The sequence below is a fragment of the Pelodiscus sinensis genome, chromosome 5 (genome assembly GCF_052426305.1).
Source record: "Pelodiscus sinensis isolate ZL-2025 chromosome 5, ASM5242630v1, whole genome shotgun sequence".
Classification (NCBI taxonomy): domain Eukaryota; kingdom Metazoa; phylum Chordata; order Testudines; family Trionychidae; genus Pelodiscus; species Pelodiscus sinensis.
The window spans coordinates 121245694-121263751 of NC_143056.1; the positions used below are offsets into that span (position 1 = coordinate 121245694).

At 47.3% G+C, this 18058-nt stretch overlaps 1 protein-coding gene across 6 annotated transcripts in view; it reads left to right on the forward strand.

Moving 5' to 3' along the window:
* The window catches only part of SLC25A22 (solute carrier family 25 member 22), a 95302-nt gene extending 79433 nt beyond the window's left edge, over nucleotides 1-15869 (forward strand). For 5 of the 6 annotated variants that reach the window (XM_006114865.5, XM_075928250.2, XM_006114864.5 and 2 more), the window contains exons 8-10: nucleotides 2631-2785; nucleotides 4323-4398; nucleotides 5224-15869. In XM_006114865.5, coding sequence (XP_006114927.1) covers nucleotides 2631-2785; nucleotides 4323-4398; nucleotides 5224-5377 — 385 coding nt within the window. In that variant the 3' untranslated portion in view covers nucleotides 5378-15869. The remainder of the gene's footprint in view (nucleotides 1-2630; nucleotides 2786-4322; nucleotides 4399-5223) is intronic. The other variant, XR_012903685.2, reaches the window with a different exon arrangement.
* Nucleotides 15870-18058: the final 2189 nt, after the last annotated feature.

The window sequence follows — 18058 nt, forward strand, 5'->3', positions numbered from 1 at the left end:
CCTCCCTCGTAGATCTGTGAGATACCGGAGTTACCTGGTGCAGAAATGGAGTACATGAGTGGAGAATAAGGCCCCTAATGCTTTTGTGTTGGGCAGAGACAGAGTGAGAACTCTTGGCAGCCTGCCTTCCCTCGAATCTCTCTAGCGGGGATTGGCAACCATGAATAGTAGGTGGGCAGCATGAGTGGCCCTTCATGTCAGTGGGCTGCAGCAGCATATGGCCTACTAGGGTTTCACCTGTGGGCCCCCCCCCCCCCATCTACCACCCATCCATCTCATGCACTTGGGCACCAGAGCCCCACACTTACCTTCCCCCCCCCCCCCCCAGCACTTTCAGAGCATGCAAATTGCATGATCTGCATTCTACTCCTCCCCCTCCTTCCCAGAGGTGGAACTCCACAAACAGCTGATGTGTGATGCTCCAGCTCTGGGAGGGAGGGGGAAGAGCAGGGAGGTAGCGTGAACTGGGCAATCTGCAGCTCCTCCTAAAGTACTGGGAGGGATGCGGGAGGCATAGGAAGTGTGGGACTCCAGTGCCCCAGCGGCATCCAGGGAGCCTGTGGGCTGCAGGTGGAGCCCCAGTGGGCCGCATGCGGCCCATGAGCTACAGGTTACCTCCCATTGCTCTGTAGGATCTTATGCCACACTGATCCCTGTTGTAACACATGCAGAGATGCGACTGTCACGTGTTGCTCTGTATCCATGTTGGAGAAGGCAGGCCATAGAAATGCTCCTTGCCCTTGGTGTGGAAGGTGGTGAGGCTTTGGACTAGCCCATGGGAAAGTTCCCTCTTCCATGCAGATGAGACTTACCCTTACTGGAGAGCAGGGGTCGGCACCCTATGGCAGGCAACCTCCCATAAGTGGCACATGAGCTGATTTTCAATGGCACATGGGGTGGGAGCTCAGCCCTGCCCCTCCTCTGCCACACAGCTGCTGGAGCCCTCCCTCTTCCCTGGCAGCAGGTTAGGCTGTGGTGGGAGGAGGCAGCGCTGCGGCTGAGGCTCTTCAGCCATGCCTCCGGCTGCAATAGTGGTGCCTCTGGCCTCTGGGGCCGGCCTGAGACTGAGTGGCCGTGGCAGTTTCTGCAAGGGGGCGCGAAGGCATTTGGGGTTAAGGTAAGTGTCCCCCTTCATGCCCAGGCCATGACACTCCAATCCTCCTCCCTCACTCCCCTCCCCCTACCAAGACCCTGCATCCTCAGCTTGCTCCAACACCCTCCCTTGTTCCTGCTCCCTCCCTCCTGACCAGACACCCTCCCTCCTAGCCTGGCCAGACACCCTGCTCCTCAATCCACCATTGCTTCTGCACCCTCCCTTGCTCCTGCTCCCTCCACTTGGCCAGACACTCTACTCCTAGCCTGCTTCTGTGCCCTACCTCCCACCCAGACTTGCAACCTCTCCCCCTTCTGCACCCCACCTCCCTCCATGACCCTGCACCGCATCCTTATCCCACTTGCTGACAGCCCTGTCTCCCACACTGAACTCCTCATTTTTGTCCCTATTCCAGAGCCTAAAGAAGTCCATAAAATCAACAAACTTCAGAACCCCCTAAAAGTAAACTGGCTTAAGAGAAACCCTGAACCTCAGACCTCCATGTCCCTTCCCCTCGTCCGGTGAGGCTGGAGCATGAGAGAAGTGAGGTATCTCAGTTGGGGGCCACATCAGTGAAGGTTGGTTGTTTATTTGGAGAAGACTTTTTTTTGCTTCTCACTTGTGTGGTCCCCAACTGATTTTTCTGACAATGGCCCCCCAACCCAAACAGGATTCCCACCCATGCCATAAATAAAACATTGAAACCTTTTGTGTTGGACATAAATTAATATTTTACTTTATTTAAAATGAAGTTTGATAAACTAACATGAGTTAAAACTCTTAGTTTATTTAATCATTTAAATTAAACCATTCTCCCTACCTGCAGCTGGTTCAAAAAAAAGGTCACCGTACCCAGCCTGCCCCTTCCCCCTCGTCCCTCCTGGCATGCAGACCCATAAACAGAAGTGAATAAGTTAAATCTTGGTACGTCACTTCTGAAAGGTTGCCAACCCCTGCTGTAGAGAGCGCCAAGTCTCCCCTTTTCCTCCCCCACCAGAGCCTGAGAGGGGACTATGGGCTATCGTGGTCCTAGCCATTGAGTGCCTTGAAAATAAGAACTGAGATCTTGACCTTGAGTTGATATTCTGTGGGAAGCCAGTGTGAAGAGTGTCTTTGAAATGGCTCTTCTCAGGCGACTGACGCACTCAACATTGGTTGTAACACCCAATGGGAGCGACGGGGCCAAGCGACGGCCTTTAACTTTTCTTTTAAAAAACTAAATAGAACTGTGGACATGCTGGGCCATGCCCTCAGCTGGAGTAAATAGACGCAGCTCACTTGGCTCCGGCAGAGCTGTGCCGAATTACACCTGCCTGAGGATCCACTCCCCAACTCAGTCTGTGGGCTGTGGAAGCTGCAGAGGGACTGTCTGTATCAAACCCCCTTGCACGTCATTCCAGTAGCTGGGGAAGAGTCCTGGCCTGGAACCTTTGCTGACCCATGACGCTCCTGCCATGACTGGCTGCTTAGCCTGGAGATGTGGCTCTGTTGATCACTATCTCCCCCTCTTCCCTCCCCCGACCCCTTCCTGTTACAGAGACGTTCCATTTTCCATCGTTTACTTCCCGTTGTTTGCGAACCTGAACAAGCTGGGCCAGAAGAGCCCCGACGTCAAGGCCCCGTTCTACGTGTCCTTCCTGTCTGGGTGCGCGGCGGGCAGCACGGCAGCAGTGGCCGTCAATCCTTGTGACGGTGAGTTCTGAGTGGGAGATGCTACCAGTCGCAGGGTGGTAATGAGGAGCTTCACAGACATCCCGTCGCAGAACACCTACTCCCCCCCCCCCCCCCGGTGGGCAATCGTTATGGTAGCTTGAAAGAAGAGGAGGAACTCGCCACCGATGGTGGCTCTGTGTTGCCATGACGTTGGCGTCAAACATTGATGTGGCCTTGCATAATGAGACCTGGCTTTGGGGATGAGCACAGGGACAAAGGACTCAAAGGTGGCCAAGCACTGATGGAGTGGAGAAAAGAGATGGTTTCTGTGTACAGGGACACCCCTTATGCCACCACCCCACCCATTCCCACCTCTGTGCGGTGCCAGGAGAAGAGGTCTCTGACAGGGCTGTTGTGTCTAGGGGAGGTTCTCTGTCCCTCTGGCAATCAGAAGGAACTAGCAAGAATATAGGCTGTGAGCCTCATGAACTCCCAAGCCAGGCACCAGATCCTTCTGCTGTTCCTCCAGCTCAGATTTGAAAGGGCCTCATGTCACCAGCCTGGAAAGAGGCCTAGGAGATCTGTGGGCTCAGAGCTTGCCCCCAAGCTCAGGAGAGAGAGGTTGCCCGCTGTTTTTGGCCAAGGAAGAGCTGTGCTGTCCCTTTCTTCAGCCTCCATTTGGTTTAACTAGACTCCCCCCTCCATTTGGATGAACTAGACTCCCCCCTCCATTTGGTTTAACTCCTGAGAATGGCCATGTCTGGCCCTTAGCACTGACTCTGATGGACATGTTGCTGTGTATAAGAGTGTGTCATGTCTTATGTGGATTCAGGTGTATGTACATCCAAGATGAGCTGATGGGGAAACCGCCTTATTGTGTACTAGACTGCGTATGCCTTCTGATAACACCACTTGGTGTCACCCCGGTCTTCAAAGCTAACATTTGAGAAACAACAGGAAGAAGTTTTCCTTCTCCTAATTGTATATTACCAAGATTTTTTTCTAAGTGTGACCAGTTTTTTGTTTTGGTGCTTCAGTTTTTGGGGATGCCCACCTGCAGACGTTTTAAAGGGGCTGACTTTCAGCCAGAGCTGGGCCTTTGAAAATCAGGTGTAAGAGATGTGGACTACCATAAATCAGACTCCGATTTTAAAATTGTGTTCTCATTGTGTTTGTGTGCACGGTGTTGCAACCATTTGTAAAGGAACAGGTAACGTTTCCCCTGGTCTTCTGATACTCTGATTGGGATGTAAAAAACTTCTAAAACTATTAACCGTGTGACCATTACAATTTAAGTTGGTTACATGGTTAAATGAGCCCTGTGGGCTTCCTGGCCCATGTGGGCTGCTGGTGATGCCAGCCTCTGGCCGCCATGGACTGCAGGGAGCCTCCGGGAGTTTCACCAGAATCCATAAACATCAGTTTGGCTTGGCTAGGCCCTAAACCATCACTCGTGCCTACTAAAGAGCTATGCGGCAGTGTGCAAAGCACCTGAAGGAAGCTTTGAGGGAAAAGAGCCAGAGCAGCCCATGCCTGGGATTAACAGGGTTCTTTAAAGCTTCTCCTCTCTCCTCAGTAATCAAGACGAGGCTGCAGTCCTTGAAGAGGGGAGTGAATGAGGACACGTACTCAGGAATCCTAGACTGTACCAGGTAAAATGTCTCTGTGGTGGTCACCAGCAGATCAGGTTGCAATGTCTCTGTCTGAGGCAGATTCCATTGCCTGTCTCTTGGCAGGGATTTGCAACACCAACAGCTTTTGTTAAATTGTTTTATCCGAATGTTAAAAGGGTTGTATCCTGTCCTTGGGAAAGGCTAATAAAGCCGCTTCCCCCTTCTACCAGAAATTCCCAGCCATCACTACCTCCCTCCTCGGAAAAAAGCAAAAGCCTCAAAACTACACTGCCTCAAGCAGAAAAGAGCAAGGAAACAGACTGTGGGGAGTTGACTTGGGATATTGCTATTGCTCTTGGTCTTTATATGAGAGAGCGCCCAGATCCTAATACAGAAGTCTAAAATAGATAAGGGTGAGATCTGTAGCAGCCAGCAACTACCACTTCCTTTGTGATCCAGTCTTGCAGGACCTTTTGCACACCATAGGCTACAGAATCTTGCCCTCCCACTCCTGTAATGGACCTAACATGTCTGGCTGAGTTACTGAAGTCCTCAAATCCTGGTTTAAAGACTTCAAATGACAGAGAATCCACCATTTACATTAGTTTAAACCCGCAAGTGACTCATGCCTCATACTGCAGTAGAACGCTCAAAACCACAAAGTCTGCTAATCTGACTTGGTGCGGGGGGATTCCTTCCTGATCCCAAATATGGCAATGGGTCGGATTCTTAGCATCCGAATTGTGGTGACAAATACAGGAACTTATTTTGGAAAACATTTGTGTTAGGACGAATGACATTATTCTGGGCAATTGGCGGGGTCCGTTTATGCTGAATCTAACTGGTGTATCTGTGTCTTGGTAGGAAAATCTGGCAGAAAGAAGGCCCTCTGGCCTTCCTGAAGGGGGCGTACTGCAGAGCTTTGGTCATCGCCCCTCTCTTCGGCATCGCTCAAGTCGTCTATTTCATAGGCATCGCAGAATTCCTCCTAGACATGCTTCCAAAGCGCCGGGATTAACCCTCGCGCACTCTCACTGCTGGTCAGAATTCGTCCTAGCGTTCGTTCGTTGCATCCTTGATGGTGTCAGAGCAACAGCACAAATGGTTAAAGCAGCAACCTCGAGAGTGAAGTTTTGTCTCCAAACAAAAGCCCCTTCCGCCTCTCGATCTGTCCCCACCCCAACCGGCCCACTAGGACAATATTTAATTATGCATATCTATTATCTTTAATTGTCATTCGTAAGGACACTGGTTAGCACAGACTGGGCTCTCAGACCCTGGATCTTCTCCTAGCAAGGAAACCGCCCACACCCTTTGAATTACAAGGCAGTCAAGAAAGGAGCAAAAGAACCGGACTCTTTGTTCTCCCCGTCCCTTTTCTGGTGTTCCAGGCCTCTGGGAAAACAAGTCCCCAGCATTCCTTCTAAAGGGGAACCCACGTTATCACTAGAGGAGGCAAGTAGGTGCCAGAATCAAAAATTTTCTGTGTAAGGGATGGTCCTGGACCGCCCCCCCTCCAGCCGCAAATGAAGCTGAACTTGGATGAACTTCTTGGCAATCAGAGGAAGGGAAGGGATTTTTTTTTTTTTCTAAATCAAAGGAACTTCCCTTTTAAATGGGGGCCATAGGGCCTGCATGGGGGGGAAATGTACACTGCACGTACTTGCAATGCGTCTGCTTTGTAAGAGTATGTCCATGGGATCATGTGAATATCTTCAGATACCTCGGTGTTTAGCTATGAGCTACCGGTGGGAGCAGGGAGACTGAAAAGACATGGGATCAACTTTTTATCGATGCAAGAAAAACAATCCAATTACATTCCTTACGTCAGTCAAGGTCTGATGTGTCACGCAGTTGCTTGTCGGGAATTCTGGTTGTCTGTGTCTTTTGGCCTGTCTCTGAGATGTGTCCCTCCCTGGGGTCCTAACTAGTCTCAGATTCAGGTCTTTTGGTTAAAGATCATGATAGGCCACATCCTTAGCTGGTGCAAATGGTCATTGATCCATTGAAATCCATTGGACAAGCCTAGTACACCCGTTGAGGATCTGGCTCGAAATACTTGGAGGCTGGTTTCCTTATCCAGACCAAAATTGGGATGTGGAAAGGAAATGAGGTCCAAGCATCTGTTTTATTTCCACAGGGACCTAATTCCATATGACTTTCCCCTCAAAGTCCCTATCTGGTTTTGCTGTGATGTTTCTGTGAGGTTAGGGAGGAACTGTATACGGAGAGGCAATAGGACAGCAGTTGGATCCATGCTGGCATGCATCCAGCTGTGGGACTGAGGGCAATAGCCAGACTTACTGCTTGCTTTGAGGAGCTGGTCATTGACTGGATGACAGGCTGCCAACACACACAAATTCTGTTTTAAAGGGACACTGTTAAGCTAAAACAATGTTTTTAAAAGCCCCAAACCTCTTATTTTCCTCTGTTACCAAATATCACTTTGGATTGTCACAAGGGTGAGAACTGAAAATCTGGCGTGCTTTATTATTGCACTTCACTCTGCTTCAGCATTTAAACTCATCTGGTCAGTTTCATTTTTTTGATGATAATCTGCTTCACTTTTTGCTTCCCCATCATTTGCATCCTGGTGATGTTAGTGTTTCAGACACAGGAGGCAAATATTTAATTTAAAAAACAGCTTCCACCTCACATCCTGTATATTTCAAAACCATTTTCTTTGTTAAACCTAAATTGCAGGTGAGTTGTCCTGATCCTGTACCTTTTAATATAAAGGAGCATATTACACAGCTAAATCACACAGCACACTTTTGCCTATGTGAAAGATAAAAAATAATTCTTAATCCTACATGGGGAATCTAGATAGATTATTTATCTCTTCATAACAACTTTTTGTGATCACTACTATGATGCCTATATCACTCTGGTTTTTTTCTGATCTGCATTTAAAGAAAAGTTTGGGGGTTTCTTTCATAGTGACTTTTTGTTTTTTCCCTACTTTATGATGTATAATGAAGGCCTGAAAGATGTAGAGGGATTTAAGGTTTTGTTTTGTTTTGTTTTTGTTTTTCTGGATGGCTTTTTATGCAAAGTTCAGATCCCCTTATAGGCTGGAGGAGCAATGGTAGGAAAGCGAGTGAAGTGGGTGATTCAAAAGAATGAAAGCCGAGCAGTTGATAGGGAAGGAATTTTTAGTCACACACATTTCCTCATGCATTAACTGCTATTTCATGTGAACGGCTAACTTATGTTTTGGAGAAAGGGATATTTTGTATGAGAGAGAGAGAGAGTTCAGAATAAACATCCCCCTAGATTCCTAGAGCTCATCCAGCAAGACCAGAGAAATCCAAGAGCTGAAATTTCTGATCTTTTAAAGTAAAGAGCAAGGGACCTCCCTTTTATAAACCAGCCATATCTATACACCACCAGGAATCAAAAAGGAACACCAGCCTAGTTTTTTAAACAATCCTTTGCAGCTTACTTGGATCTTTTTGCATTTCTCGGCAAAATGTTAATGCTCAAATGGTAGACCAAAAATAGGGGGTGGGAAGCCAACATATGGTGTGTAAGATTTATACAATTTGGGGTTAAAAATACATTGCCAGTAAATGTCAGAACAAAATGTAGAGCTCTGTGGCAAATACAAGCTTGAAGCAGCCTCTCCCCCTAAAATATTCCGCTTTTACCAGGCTATCTGTGCTCCCAGCTCTCTGCTTTGCTCCCGTTTGGTTTCAGTGATGTGGACCCGCAGTGTTGTTGACATGGTGAATGAGCATGGAAAAGGGCCCAGAAAATGCTGCTTTATGGCCACAGGCAAAGCTCCATGAAAAAATCCCTTTCTCTCCTGTCTCCCCCTCAATTTTTATTTTTAAATTTCATCTTCCTCACAGTAAACTCTGTGTGGAATGTCCGTGAGAAACCTTCATGAGCTGCGGTTGTGGCTGCTGTCTGCTCCAACCTAGCAGGGACGGGGGGGGGGGGGGAGGGGAGTCTTTTGCAATTACAGCTGCCTGAGATCTGGAATTTCAAAGGGCAACCCCTGATGTTGCTTCAGGAGCTGCCTCTAGCTGGTGACCCTGCAACTCTTCAAGTCGAAAACTCTTACATTAGTTTTTAATGCCTCCCTCCCCAGCCCAGAGCTAAGCCTTGTACCTTCCTGGCAGGGCTGCCTGGTACTGCCCATGAATGCTGCAGGTGCCTCTGTTTGTTCTGATCATTCCAGCTGTGGAGGGGAGCATTCAGCATTGAAATTGGCAGCTGTAGCTCATTGATTTGAGTGGGATGGGCTGCATGGAGGGGGGGGGGGTTAGATCTGGTGTACACCTGCTGTTGGCACCAATGGCTAATATCCTTGTGTGGAAGTGTGGTTCCAAGCTGTAAAAGTTTCCACTCAGCAGAAGCTTAACTCTCTGTTAGTGCCGTACACCCTACCCCTCCTCCTATATGTTTAGCATTTTCCAAAAGGGTCAGGCCTTCCCTGCAGGTGGTAAGGCCATTGGGGAAGTGTGGTGCTCAGTGACTAGCTCAGACCTTCTGGTCAGCTTGCCAAGGCCAAGTGAAGAATCCACACCTGTTAGGAGCTGGGCCTGTATTAGGCAGGAATGTAGCTCACGTTCCTACAAAGCTTATCCTGAAGGAGGAGAGCCAGGATCGGGGTGCAGAGGATTTGAGGGGAGTATCATGTCTTGATTCCAGGGCAAGATTGAGGGCTACCCAATGACCTAGCAGCGGGGCATGGAGCTTGCAGGCCCATGTCTCACAGGGTTTTCAGAACATGCCCAAATCTGCTGAAAGTGGGGAATGTTGGGTTTGTACCCAAATCCCCTTCTTAGTGGCTTCACAAACCCAGCCAAGCATGTGCCCAGCTCCATCGTTGTACCTGTGCATGTGCTACAGCTCTCGGCTGTGTGTTCTGCTCACTGGGGAGTGAAAGGCCTGGGGCAGGGTCTGGGACTAGTGCAGGGGAGGGGAGACTCTTTTAAAATGCATTTAATGCTATATGTTAAAAGGACTTGCCTGTTTCCCTGGTGATCCTCTCCTGTCGCTCCAGCAGTAATGACCTGGAATGTAGAAATGTGGGAGTTTTACTGCTTGGGAAAGCAATCTCTATTTCCCATGATCCCTTGGCTTTATTTCCTGGTGATCCTGTTTGCTACCACTGTTCCCATTTGGAATTTAATTTAGAGTTGCACCACAGGCTGGCTCAGGGGCTCACCTGTGTGGTGAGGCTGGTTGCTCCTAAAGAGATTACAGGTTACTAGAGAAATAAGTGTCTGCAATAGACCTAAAAATGGACTCCCAGAACAAGCCCTTTTTCGATTCCAAGGGTGTTTTTAAGCCCCTGATAGTGGTGTGTTATACTGCATTGAGTCCAGCCTAATACTTTTGTACGAAGTACCTGGTATGATACGCACCTGGAGGATTTTTGAGAGCTGCACTCTGAGTTCTCTTTAGTTCAGTTTAATTCTTTCCATCTCAGAAACAGGAAGACTGAAATGTTGAGAAGTGGCCTCTGAGAATGGCTGTTCAGTCCTTGCATGCCCATGCTAAGGCACTTTGTGGCTTATTTTTTTTCTCCAGAAGAGCCGAGCACCCTGAATTCTGTTCAGTGCCTCTGGAAATTTGGCTTGGGATGTTTTAAGGTAGGCATAAAAAAATCAGGCTATTTTCAGAAACATTGGCCCTAAGTTTATAAATAATAATAAACATGGCTGGGATTGTAGTAGCCAAGGCTTTGGCTTGGGACCTTACCAATAAAAGCCAGTGTTTTCTGACCTGTGGCTTACCCCCAAAAAGTGGCCTGTCCTGGAGAAATTGTTTAACCAGTTCAGCTATACCAAACCTAGCTTGGATCCATTGCATAGCCCTGGCCTGAAGAGGTGAAGGTAGCCTGACGTAGTTACAAAGCCAAGTCGTCTAGGTTGCTACTCTGATCCTGTTTTAAAACTGATTTAGCTGAGCCACTTGAAGCCATTGACCTAATCTGCCCATGGTCAACTGTCCCTTAATCCCAGTCTGTGTAATAGTCTTACAATTCAGTGAATCATGAAGGCCAGAATCCCACCTCAAATGGGGGAAAACAAAGTGAAGGTTGCAGCATTACAGAGGCTGAAGGCTTCATTTTGCATAAAACGTGGCCACTAAAACAGTCACGGAAGCTTCCTTGCATACCATCCGTCTGCATGATGTTCCCTGAGCTCTGGCATATTGAAGTTAGATTGCAGTCTCCTCTGTCTCTAGACTTTTGAGATTAAATGATTGGTTCAGTTACAAACAACCTCCCCTGATTCTAAGGGAAGCGAGTGTTTTGTGGTGGGTAGATCATAGGAATGGGAGTTGGGAATTCTGGGATCCACCTGGCTCTGCTGCTAAAACTGTATCCCAGTGAGATGGGGAAAATCCTGCTTCCCTACCTCATCGTGGGTGAGGTTTAATCCACTTGCATTTGTCTCCAGGTGGAAGGTGCTACAGAATGCAGCTTATGGGCATTCTAATAAGAGTTGATAGTTCTTAAAATATGAACTGGACTGAGTATTCAGGCCCAATTAAATAACATGGATTACAGTGTCTTGGGGAAACCTGACGTGATGCAAGAATGATAATGTGATAGCTAGAATGGGGCCATACTAATTTCTCAACTGAGGATCTAGCCCTTACTTTGCAATTAATATGCAAAAGGTAGAAATAATACTTAAAAATCTGCTACCAGCAATATATAGTCAACTGGATATACTGATTTTTTTTTTTCCAAGAGGTTCTCATAAGTCACTGTAATGAGACTGAATGGGATATTCCACTCTAGCCTAAAGCTCGCTTGTCTTTGGTCAGGAATAGAAAAGACTAATCGGAGGTACTATGTGTGAAATTTCTTGCATTCCTGCAAAGTTCATGGAGAACAGAGCAAACTGTTGATCAGCCTGCAAATAGTGCTGATGCTTTTGGGAACCTCAAAAGCTTTTGTAGGATGTGCCTGCTGATGTCCCTAATGGACTTTGTGAGGCATGTGACACGTTAAACTTGGGTTTTGTTGTTGTGCACTCACCAAAAAGGGAGCCATTGACTTCATTTATTTTTTTAAAGCAGCCACATGAGTGCAGGTTATTAATAAACAGAGGCCATGGTACATGGCATGTGGCCAGGAATTGAAAGAGGCATAGAGAAAACTACAAAAGGAAGCAGATATGGTGCTGGAGGCTGGTGGTGATAGAAAAGATTTTTTGGGGGGGAGTTTAGGGAGTGGGAAATGGCTAATGATGGAAACATGGAGTACCCAATACCTGCAATTCTCCTTAACTCTAGCTAAGGATGAAAACTAGGCACTCAAGCTGGTCAGAATGGGCTTTTCTTTCTCCCCATGCAATACTGTGACTTTTTGGTGGAAAAACCAAACTAATTCAACTTGGAAATGTAGCCATGGTGCCTCGTGGGATTCATTTGAGTGCCTTGTGCACCCATTATCCTGTGTAAATTGGGCTTTTTTGATCAGATCACATCTCCCATGATGTACGACAGTCTTTCCTCATAGCGAGGAGGGTTCCGTGCATCATAGGAGCCCTTGTCCATAGGATACCATGGGAGATGTAATATGACTGAAGATCCTGGCTCACAGAGAACGGGGCATGACTCCTGAAGCACCATGACAGCACATCCTAACTGAAATGTTTTCTTTGAGGGAGGGGGGTGAATTAGCTAGGTTTGGGGGGCTTTTATTTATTTTGTTTTTACAAAACGATTACATTTTCCATGGACACTTAGTGAAAAACCATTACTGTAAAAACCCATTTTTTATCAAATTTTTTTGTGGGGTTGACAGAACATTTTTTACCAGTCTTATTCAGCATGTCTGAAAGGGAGCTCCATAGAAGCTGAACAGGTCTGTGAAAGCTTCCTGAAAGAGGGGAGTAGTGAATACAAGGGCACGGAGCAAGACCTAATGTGGGAGGTTGTCTGGAAGGGAACTGATAAAGGGTTGATGGTGAGAATGTAGAGAGTATGTCACCTGGCACTGTTGAGCTGAAACGAGGGGATCTGCAGAAGAGACCTTGCACAGGAAGGAGGAGGTGACTGTTTATATAACACGTACTGGACATGGGATGAGGTGCATAGAAGGAACTACAAAATCCAGACTGTAGCAGCCAAAGGTTTGAGGCTGCCCATGCTGGGGAATGGCAAAGCTAGTGTTGATGGGTCCGAGCTCAGGAGGCTTATGCCATGTGTTATGGGTTCTGTCCTATTCCTGGATGGTTTGCCTTCATGTGGCTGCAAGAGTAGGCCCTTTTATCTTCCATCAGTTACCTCACTGACAACAGCTCTGCAGGCAAATGGGAATGGAGGGGAGGCCCAATGCTGCTTATGCAAGCAGTTTCCACAAGAAGGCAACACCGTGGGGAAGTTCTATTTTGTTGCTGCTGATCCTGACAGGAAGCAGCAAGGGCAGTACAAATGCTTTCCCCAAATGGAGCCCTCCCAGCATAATTCGTCTTCCCCTTGTACATGTGTGGTGGGGAAGCAGGCTGACGGAAGAGAAGGGAATGTTTTGCAGGACATCTCTAGGATGGAGTGAGCTGGAATATCAATGTAGCTTTACGTGTAGGAAAAGACTTTCTTGGAGTTACTCGCATAATCTATTTCTGACTATTTCGGGGCCCAGCAGTAGATCTTTCCCAGGAGCGAGGAGGTCTGGATTTTTACTGTGTAGAGCTGTGTGTTCTGTGTGCCAGTTGACCGTTACCCATGCTCATCCCTGACTGAGCCTGGAGTGCACTGTTGGAACTGCCGCACGGCAGGAAGCAGTGGTGGGCAGGGTGGGAATTCACTTTTTTCTCTCCTACAGCTTGATTTCCCCCTACGCATGCTTTGAACTTGCCTTTCTCTCATGTCTATGACTTTTGAGGCCTATGTTGAGCCTCAGGAGAAACCAACCAGCGTGATACCTGGATTCACATTGGGCTTTGAGAGCTTTCGGCCCTAGGGGCTTGCCTTTGCAGGAAAATGGGGCATGCCATTCTCCAGAGCAGCCAACCCAGCCCCTGACCCCAGAAGTGCTAAGGAAGCCAGACACAATGCTTTGTGGCTCGGAGTAGAACTGAGCTCTCAGGAACAGACTCCTGTTTCCATGGAAACAAGACTTGCTTCCCTTCTATCCTACTGTATGTGACATGCACTAAGCTCTTTGAGGCCAGCCCATTTATTTTCCTAAGAATGAGGGACCACAACAAAATGTCCTGTACTGTGTGTGGGCAGTTATATCTGAGGGACAGGAAGTGCTGCTGCCCTTGATATTTGCACAAATATTTTGAATGAGAGTATGTGGAGCAGGCTGGGATACTTGGAGTCCTCTTCCTCCAAACCCTTCATGCTAAATGTGCTCCATTCTCTCACTGGCTGCCCAAGAATCTGTGCTTTGGACCCTGCTCTTTCTGGACGGTTCAGTCTGTTTGGTGTCAGCCAGTGGCTGCTCTAGAGCTGCCATTCTGGAAGGGAAGCAGGGAACCTTGAGCCTATTGTTAAAGGTGCGGCTGCATTGCAGCATTTTTTTCTGGGAACTAAGATCCGTTGGCCTTTAATTTCTTCAGAGGAAAAAAAATCATTCCCACACCATTCTGGCCCTGTCACACTCTTCTTTCCTGGATCCTACAAATGCTGGAAAATGCCCATTGATGAAGGTACAAGAGAGAACCACTGCCATGCAACGTCAGTGGTTTTGTGTGTGTCCATTTGTATGTGGCCACCTTCCCTGAAAAGTGTTCCACCTTGCACCCGTACTTCTGGCAGTTTGGGAAGCAAGGGTAATCTGAGCATTGGTCCAAGAGTCAGGAACTTGTGAGCTGTGATCTCCACTCTGATACTTCCCTCCCTCTGTGACCTTAATCAGGTCACGTCAACATGCTACCTCCCATTTCTTCTTAGGAGAAATGATCTGTTTTTACCAGTCTCCGAGCGTATTGAGAGTGAATTAGCATCTTTGTGGAAAGGGCTGCCTACAAGCACTAAGTGTTGCAAGTCCTAGACTGGAAAGAGGCAGGCTTGTGATTTACTATAGTGGAACGATCCATAGAAAGCTGGGAACAAATGACCATTCTTGATTTAAAAACTAGACACGTAGCCAATCAGGAATAGGCCAGGCAATGACTTTGGGGCAAGGCGCAAAGTGGGATGACCCAGCCAAAGCCTGCTGAAGTCCCTGGAAAGACTCCCACTGCTTACAATGGGCTTTGGATCAGAAATTGTGTGGGAGAAGGAAGGGATAGTTCCTCGGCTGAAATGAAAGAATGACATGAGCAAACCTGAGGAGAGGATGTGGGAGATGAGTGTGCCTTTTTGGTTAGATATTTTTCCCTTAGCCCTGGCTTGTGTCTGGGAGGCTTTCCTAGCCCAAGCGATTCCCTTGCAGTGGTCCAAACACTTGGCACACATCTGCCATCCTAAGCAGCAGATGCAGCCAATGAATGGAAGGTGTGTGTATGTATGTATATGCAGGGCAGAACTGGCTGATTTGTGTGTGAGTACCTCTGCATGCAGGCTTTGTGTGTCTGTCTGGGTTTGCACAGCTCTGCACTGTAGAGTGTGTGTGTGGGGGGGGGGAGGGGGAAGAGGTCTTTTCTTTTTGTTCTAAGATATTCTCCACCCTCCTAGGAAGGGAAAGCTAAACACATGATCCTTCCCAAGCCCACTGGAATCAATGGGAGTCCTTCCATTGTGGTGACTGGCTATTGAACCATGCCGAGGAGACCAGCAGCATAAAATCCCCCTCTGTTTGCATCACCTGTCTTCCCTCCCCAAATGTGGTCCTCTTTGTGGCATCCCCAGTGACAGTGATGAAGTGAATGCTCCCTGCTATAGAGTGCGTTGGTGTCTGTGGTTTGGTGTCTGAGGTATTATCTGTTTGCTCCTGAGGCATTAAGGGAGTCGAGCTACGATATTGGGCTTTGTTATTACCGTATTTGCTAATATTTGCTGTTATATGCTAGGTACTTGTCAAGTTTGCTGTTCCCAATGCTGGCATGAGTCCGTGCTGTTCTGAAAGTGCACTGGGCCCTTCTACTAATGAAGAACTCATCTTTTCATTTCTCTTGGTGTAGTTGTTAAACTGTAGCTAATCAGGAACATGGAAAAGACCAAATAGATCCCCATGTCACCTATCCCTTTCAGCAACACTAATTTCAGTTAACAGTGTTTTGACTGACTGGACTATTTTCTGTGTAGATTTTATTATTTATTTCTTGGTATTAAGAGGGAGACTCACATTCCATCCATTAAAACCCAGCTTGTTCAGTTCCATGTTCCTGGCAGTAATGTTGGCCCATTATATGTGTGTGTTAAACTTTTGCTGTGCTCTTCAAAGCGTACAGTCATTGACTGTTAGTGTTTTTTCAATAACCTCGTATAACATTGTACCCTGTTGCTGTATGATCCTGGACAATACCTGTACTATTTAAAAACTGCTGCTTTAAGGGGGAGAAATGATTTTTTTTCCTATTTGAAGAGTTTTTAAAAAATTGTCATTTTTTGTGTATTGTCTTGTAAAATAAATATTCTAAACAGAAGTGGATTTCCTCTGTTGTATGGGGGAGGTGTGATCTGTCTGCTTATCTGGTCCCATTGCCATAGCATCTGAATGCTCCCGGTCAACAACTGGCTTTGGCACCTATATCTGTGAAGTATTCTCATGTATTAGATGGGGAAGTGAGGCAAAGGGGGTGACTGCAGGAGAACTAGGAGCTGAGCCCAAATCTCTTCCTGAGTCCCAGCTCAGTGCCCTATTTGTTTCCATACCTTTTCTACCCCTAGGTATGAATCCCTGCTGCTGACCTGTGATTACATGTTTGCGTTACACTCACCCACACCCACCTAGTATAAAAAGTGTGTGTGTGTGTGTGGTTTTTTTTTTTTTTTTTTTTTTTTTTTTTTGCAATGTGCAGTTGTCGAGTACCCAGGAAGGCCTACAGAAGGATATGGAATTAGGGATTTACAAAACAGTACTAGGAGAAATAGTAGGGACATGCCTTCTCTGCTGTGAATGTGATGTGTCTGTGTAGCTCAGTGGATGCCAAAAAGTTTGGCAACATGCCCCCTTTTTGACTTTTGAGAAACCCTCCCCCAAAAAATAGCAACAAAACTTAAGCCCCCCCAAAAAAAAAACCTGACTGAACCGGAAAAACAGTTGTGGGCCCTTTAATTCCTGAAACCAGTGTGTTTAAAAGAAAAAAGTGCTGGTACTCTAGGGGAAAAGTTGTTTGGGGTGGGTGGGAGGAAGTTGCCCGAGCCAGGAAAAACAGAAAATACTGAACATTTCACATGGTATTTTCTTTTTTTATATAAACTGGATGGACTGGGCTCGCTCTTGGGGGTGGGAAGCAGGGGTTGACTGGAAGGAGAGGGGGGGCTGGAATGCTTCATGTCCCCCGCTGGAATTTCTTCATGGACCCCCCCCCCAGTTTGGGAACCTATGGTCTAGCTCATTGTAGAGGTTTGGCCATATCACAATCACTACATTAGTAGGGATGATCTACTTAGTTGACATTAAGGAGGAAACCTGGTGGAGACACAGTATTGCTGAGTGGATGGGACACAGTACTGGGAATTCAGAATCACACCCTTCTTTCTTCCCTCTATCACTGACCCTAAGCAAAGCATGCCTGTGCCTCTGTTTTCCCTCAGACCTCTTGCCTGTTTGGTTTACATGGATTATAAATGCATCAGGGCCGAGGCCATCTCTCACTGTGCACAGTGCCTTGCACAATGGGGCTCTGACCTCAGCTGGGGCCAGTCCATGGATGTTGATCATGAGCCAAAGTCTGGTCTCTGTTATACTGGTGTAAATTGAGAATAGCTTCATTGGGGAGGAAAGTGGAACTGTGACTTGGATCAGAAGCTGAACCCACGAATGAGGTGCCTAAGACTTGTTTGTGAGGGCCAGCACTGTGGGCTGCTTCATGGGGGTGGGGAATAATCAGGTTAAAGGAGAGAAAAGACAGGATGAGGAAAGCAGAGTTTTTGCAGACCCCCCCATTTGAAAAGGATTAGCTAAGTAGCCTAGAGATGATGCACTAGTGGTAAAAGTAATAATTCCACCACACTAAAAAAGCAGGAGATGCTGCAATTTGTGTCACATGCATTTCCAAACACCTATGCAGGGTTATTAACATAGCGCCTGCCTATAGCTGGTACGATAGTCCCTCACCTGCAAGAGAACAAAAAATACTCCAGAAAGTGACATACTCCCTTTACACCCTGGCCATGTAGTTACTCTACTCAAATGTATTGTGTGTCGCAGGGCAGGCCACGAACATGTGTGAAGTGTTGCCTTAGGAAATGAGATTGTAAGAGAGATCAAACCACCAGCTGGGACATGGCCACTGTTAGCTGGAGCTCTGCCTTTACCTGCTCCCGCCAGCTTCTGTGCTGCACCTGCCTTGGCTCTGGGATGAAGAGAGACTCCCTAGCCATCCCCTTGCCCTTCCTCCTGACAGTGGGACTTAGTGTGATTGTGACAACGAAGCCAAATAAAGTCTTAGTTCGAAAGCCCTGAGCTGTCTCATATTTACTGTTGTGGGACTCAGAAGTAGCTCCTAGAAACCTGAGGGGCTACAGCAGGTGGAGACTAGAGTCAGATTTACCTTCCTTCCCCTGTGTGACCTCTGATGCTCTCTGCCGAAGCAGCAAAGCCACCTTGTACCTTCTCTGTCAAAATTTCCCAGCTTCTGTCCATTTGTTTCCTCAGGATGTGTGACTG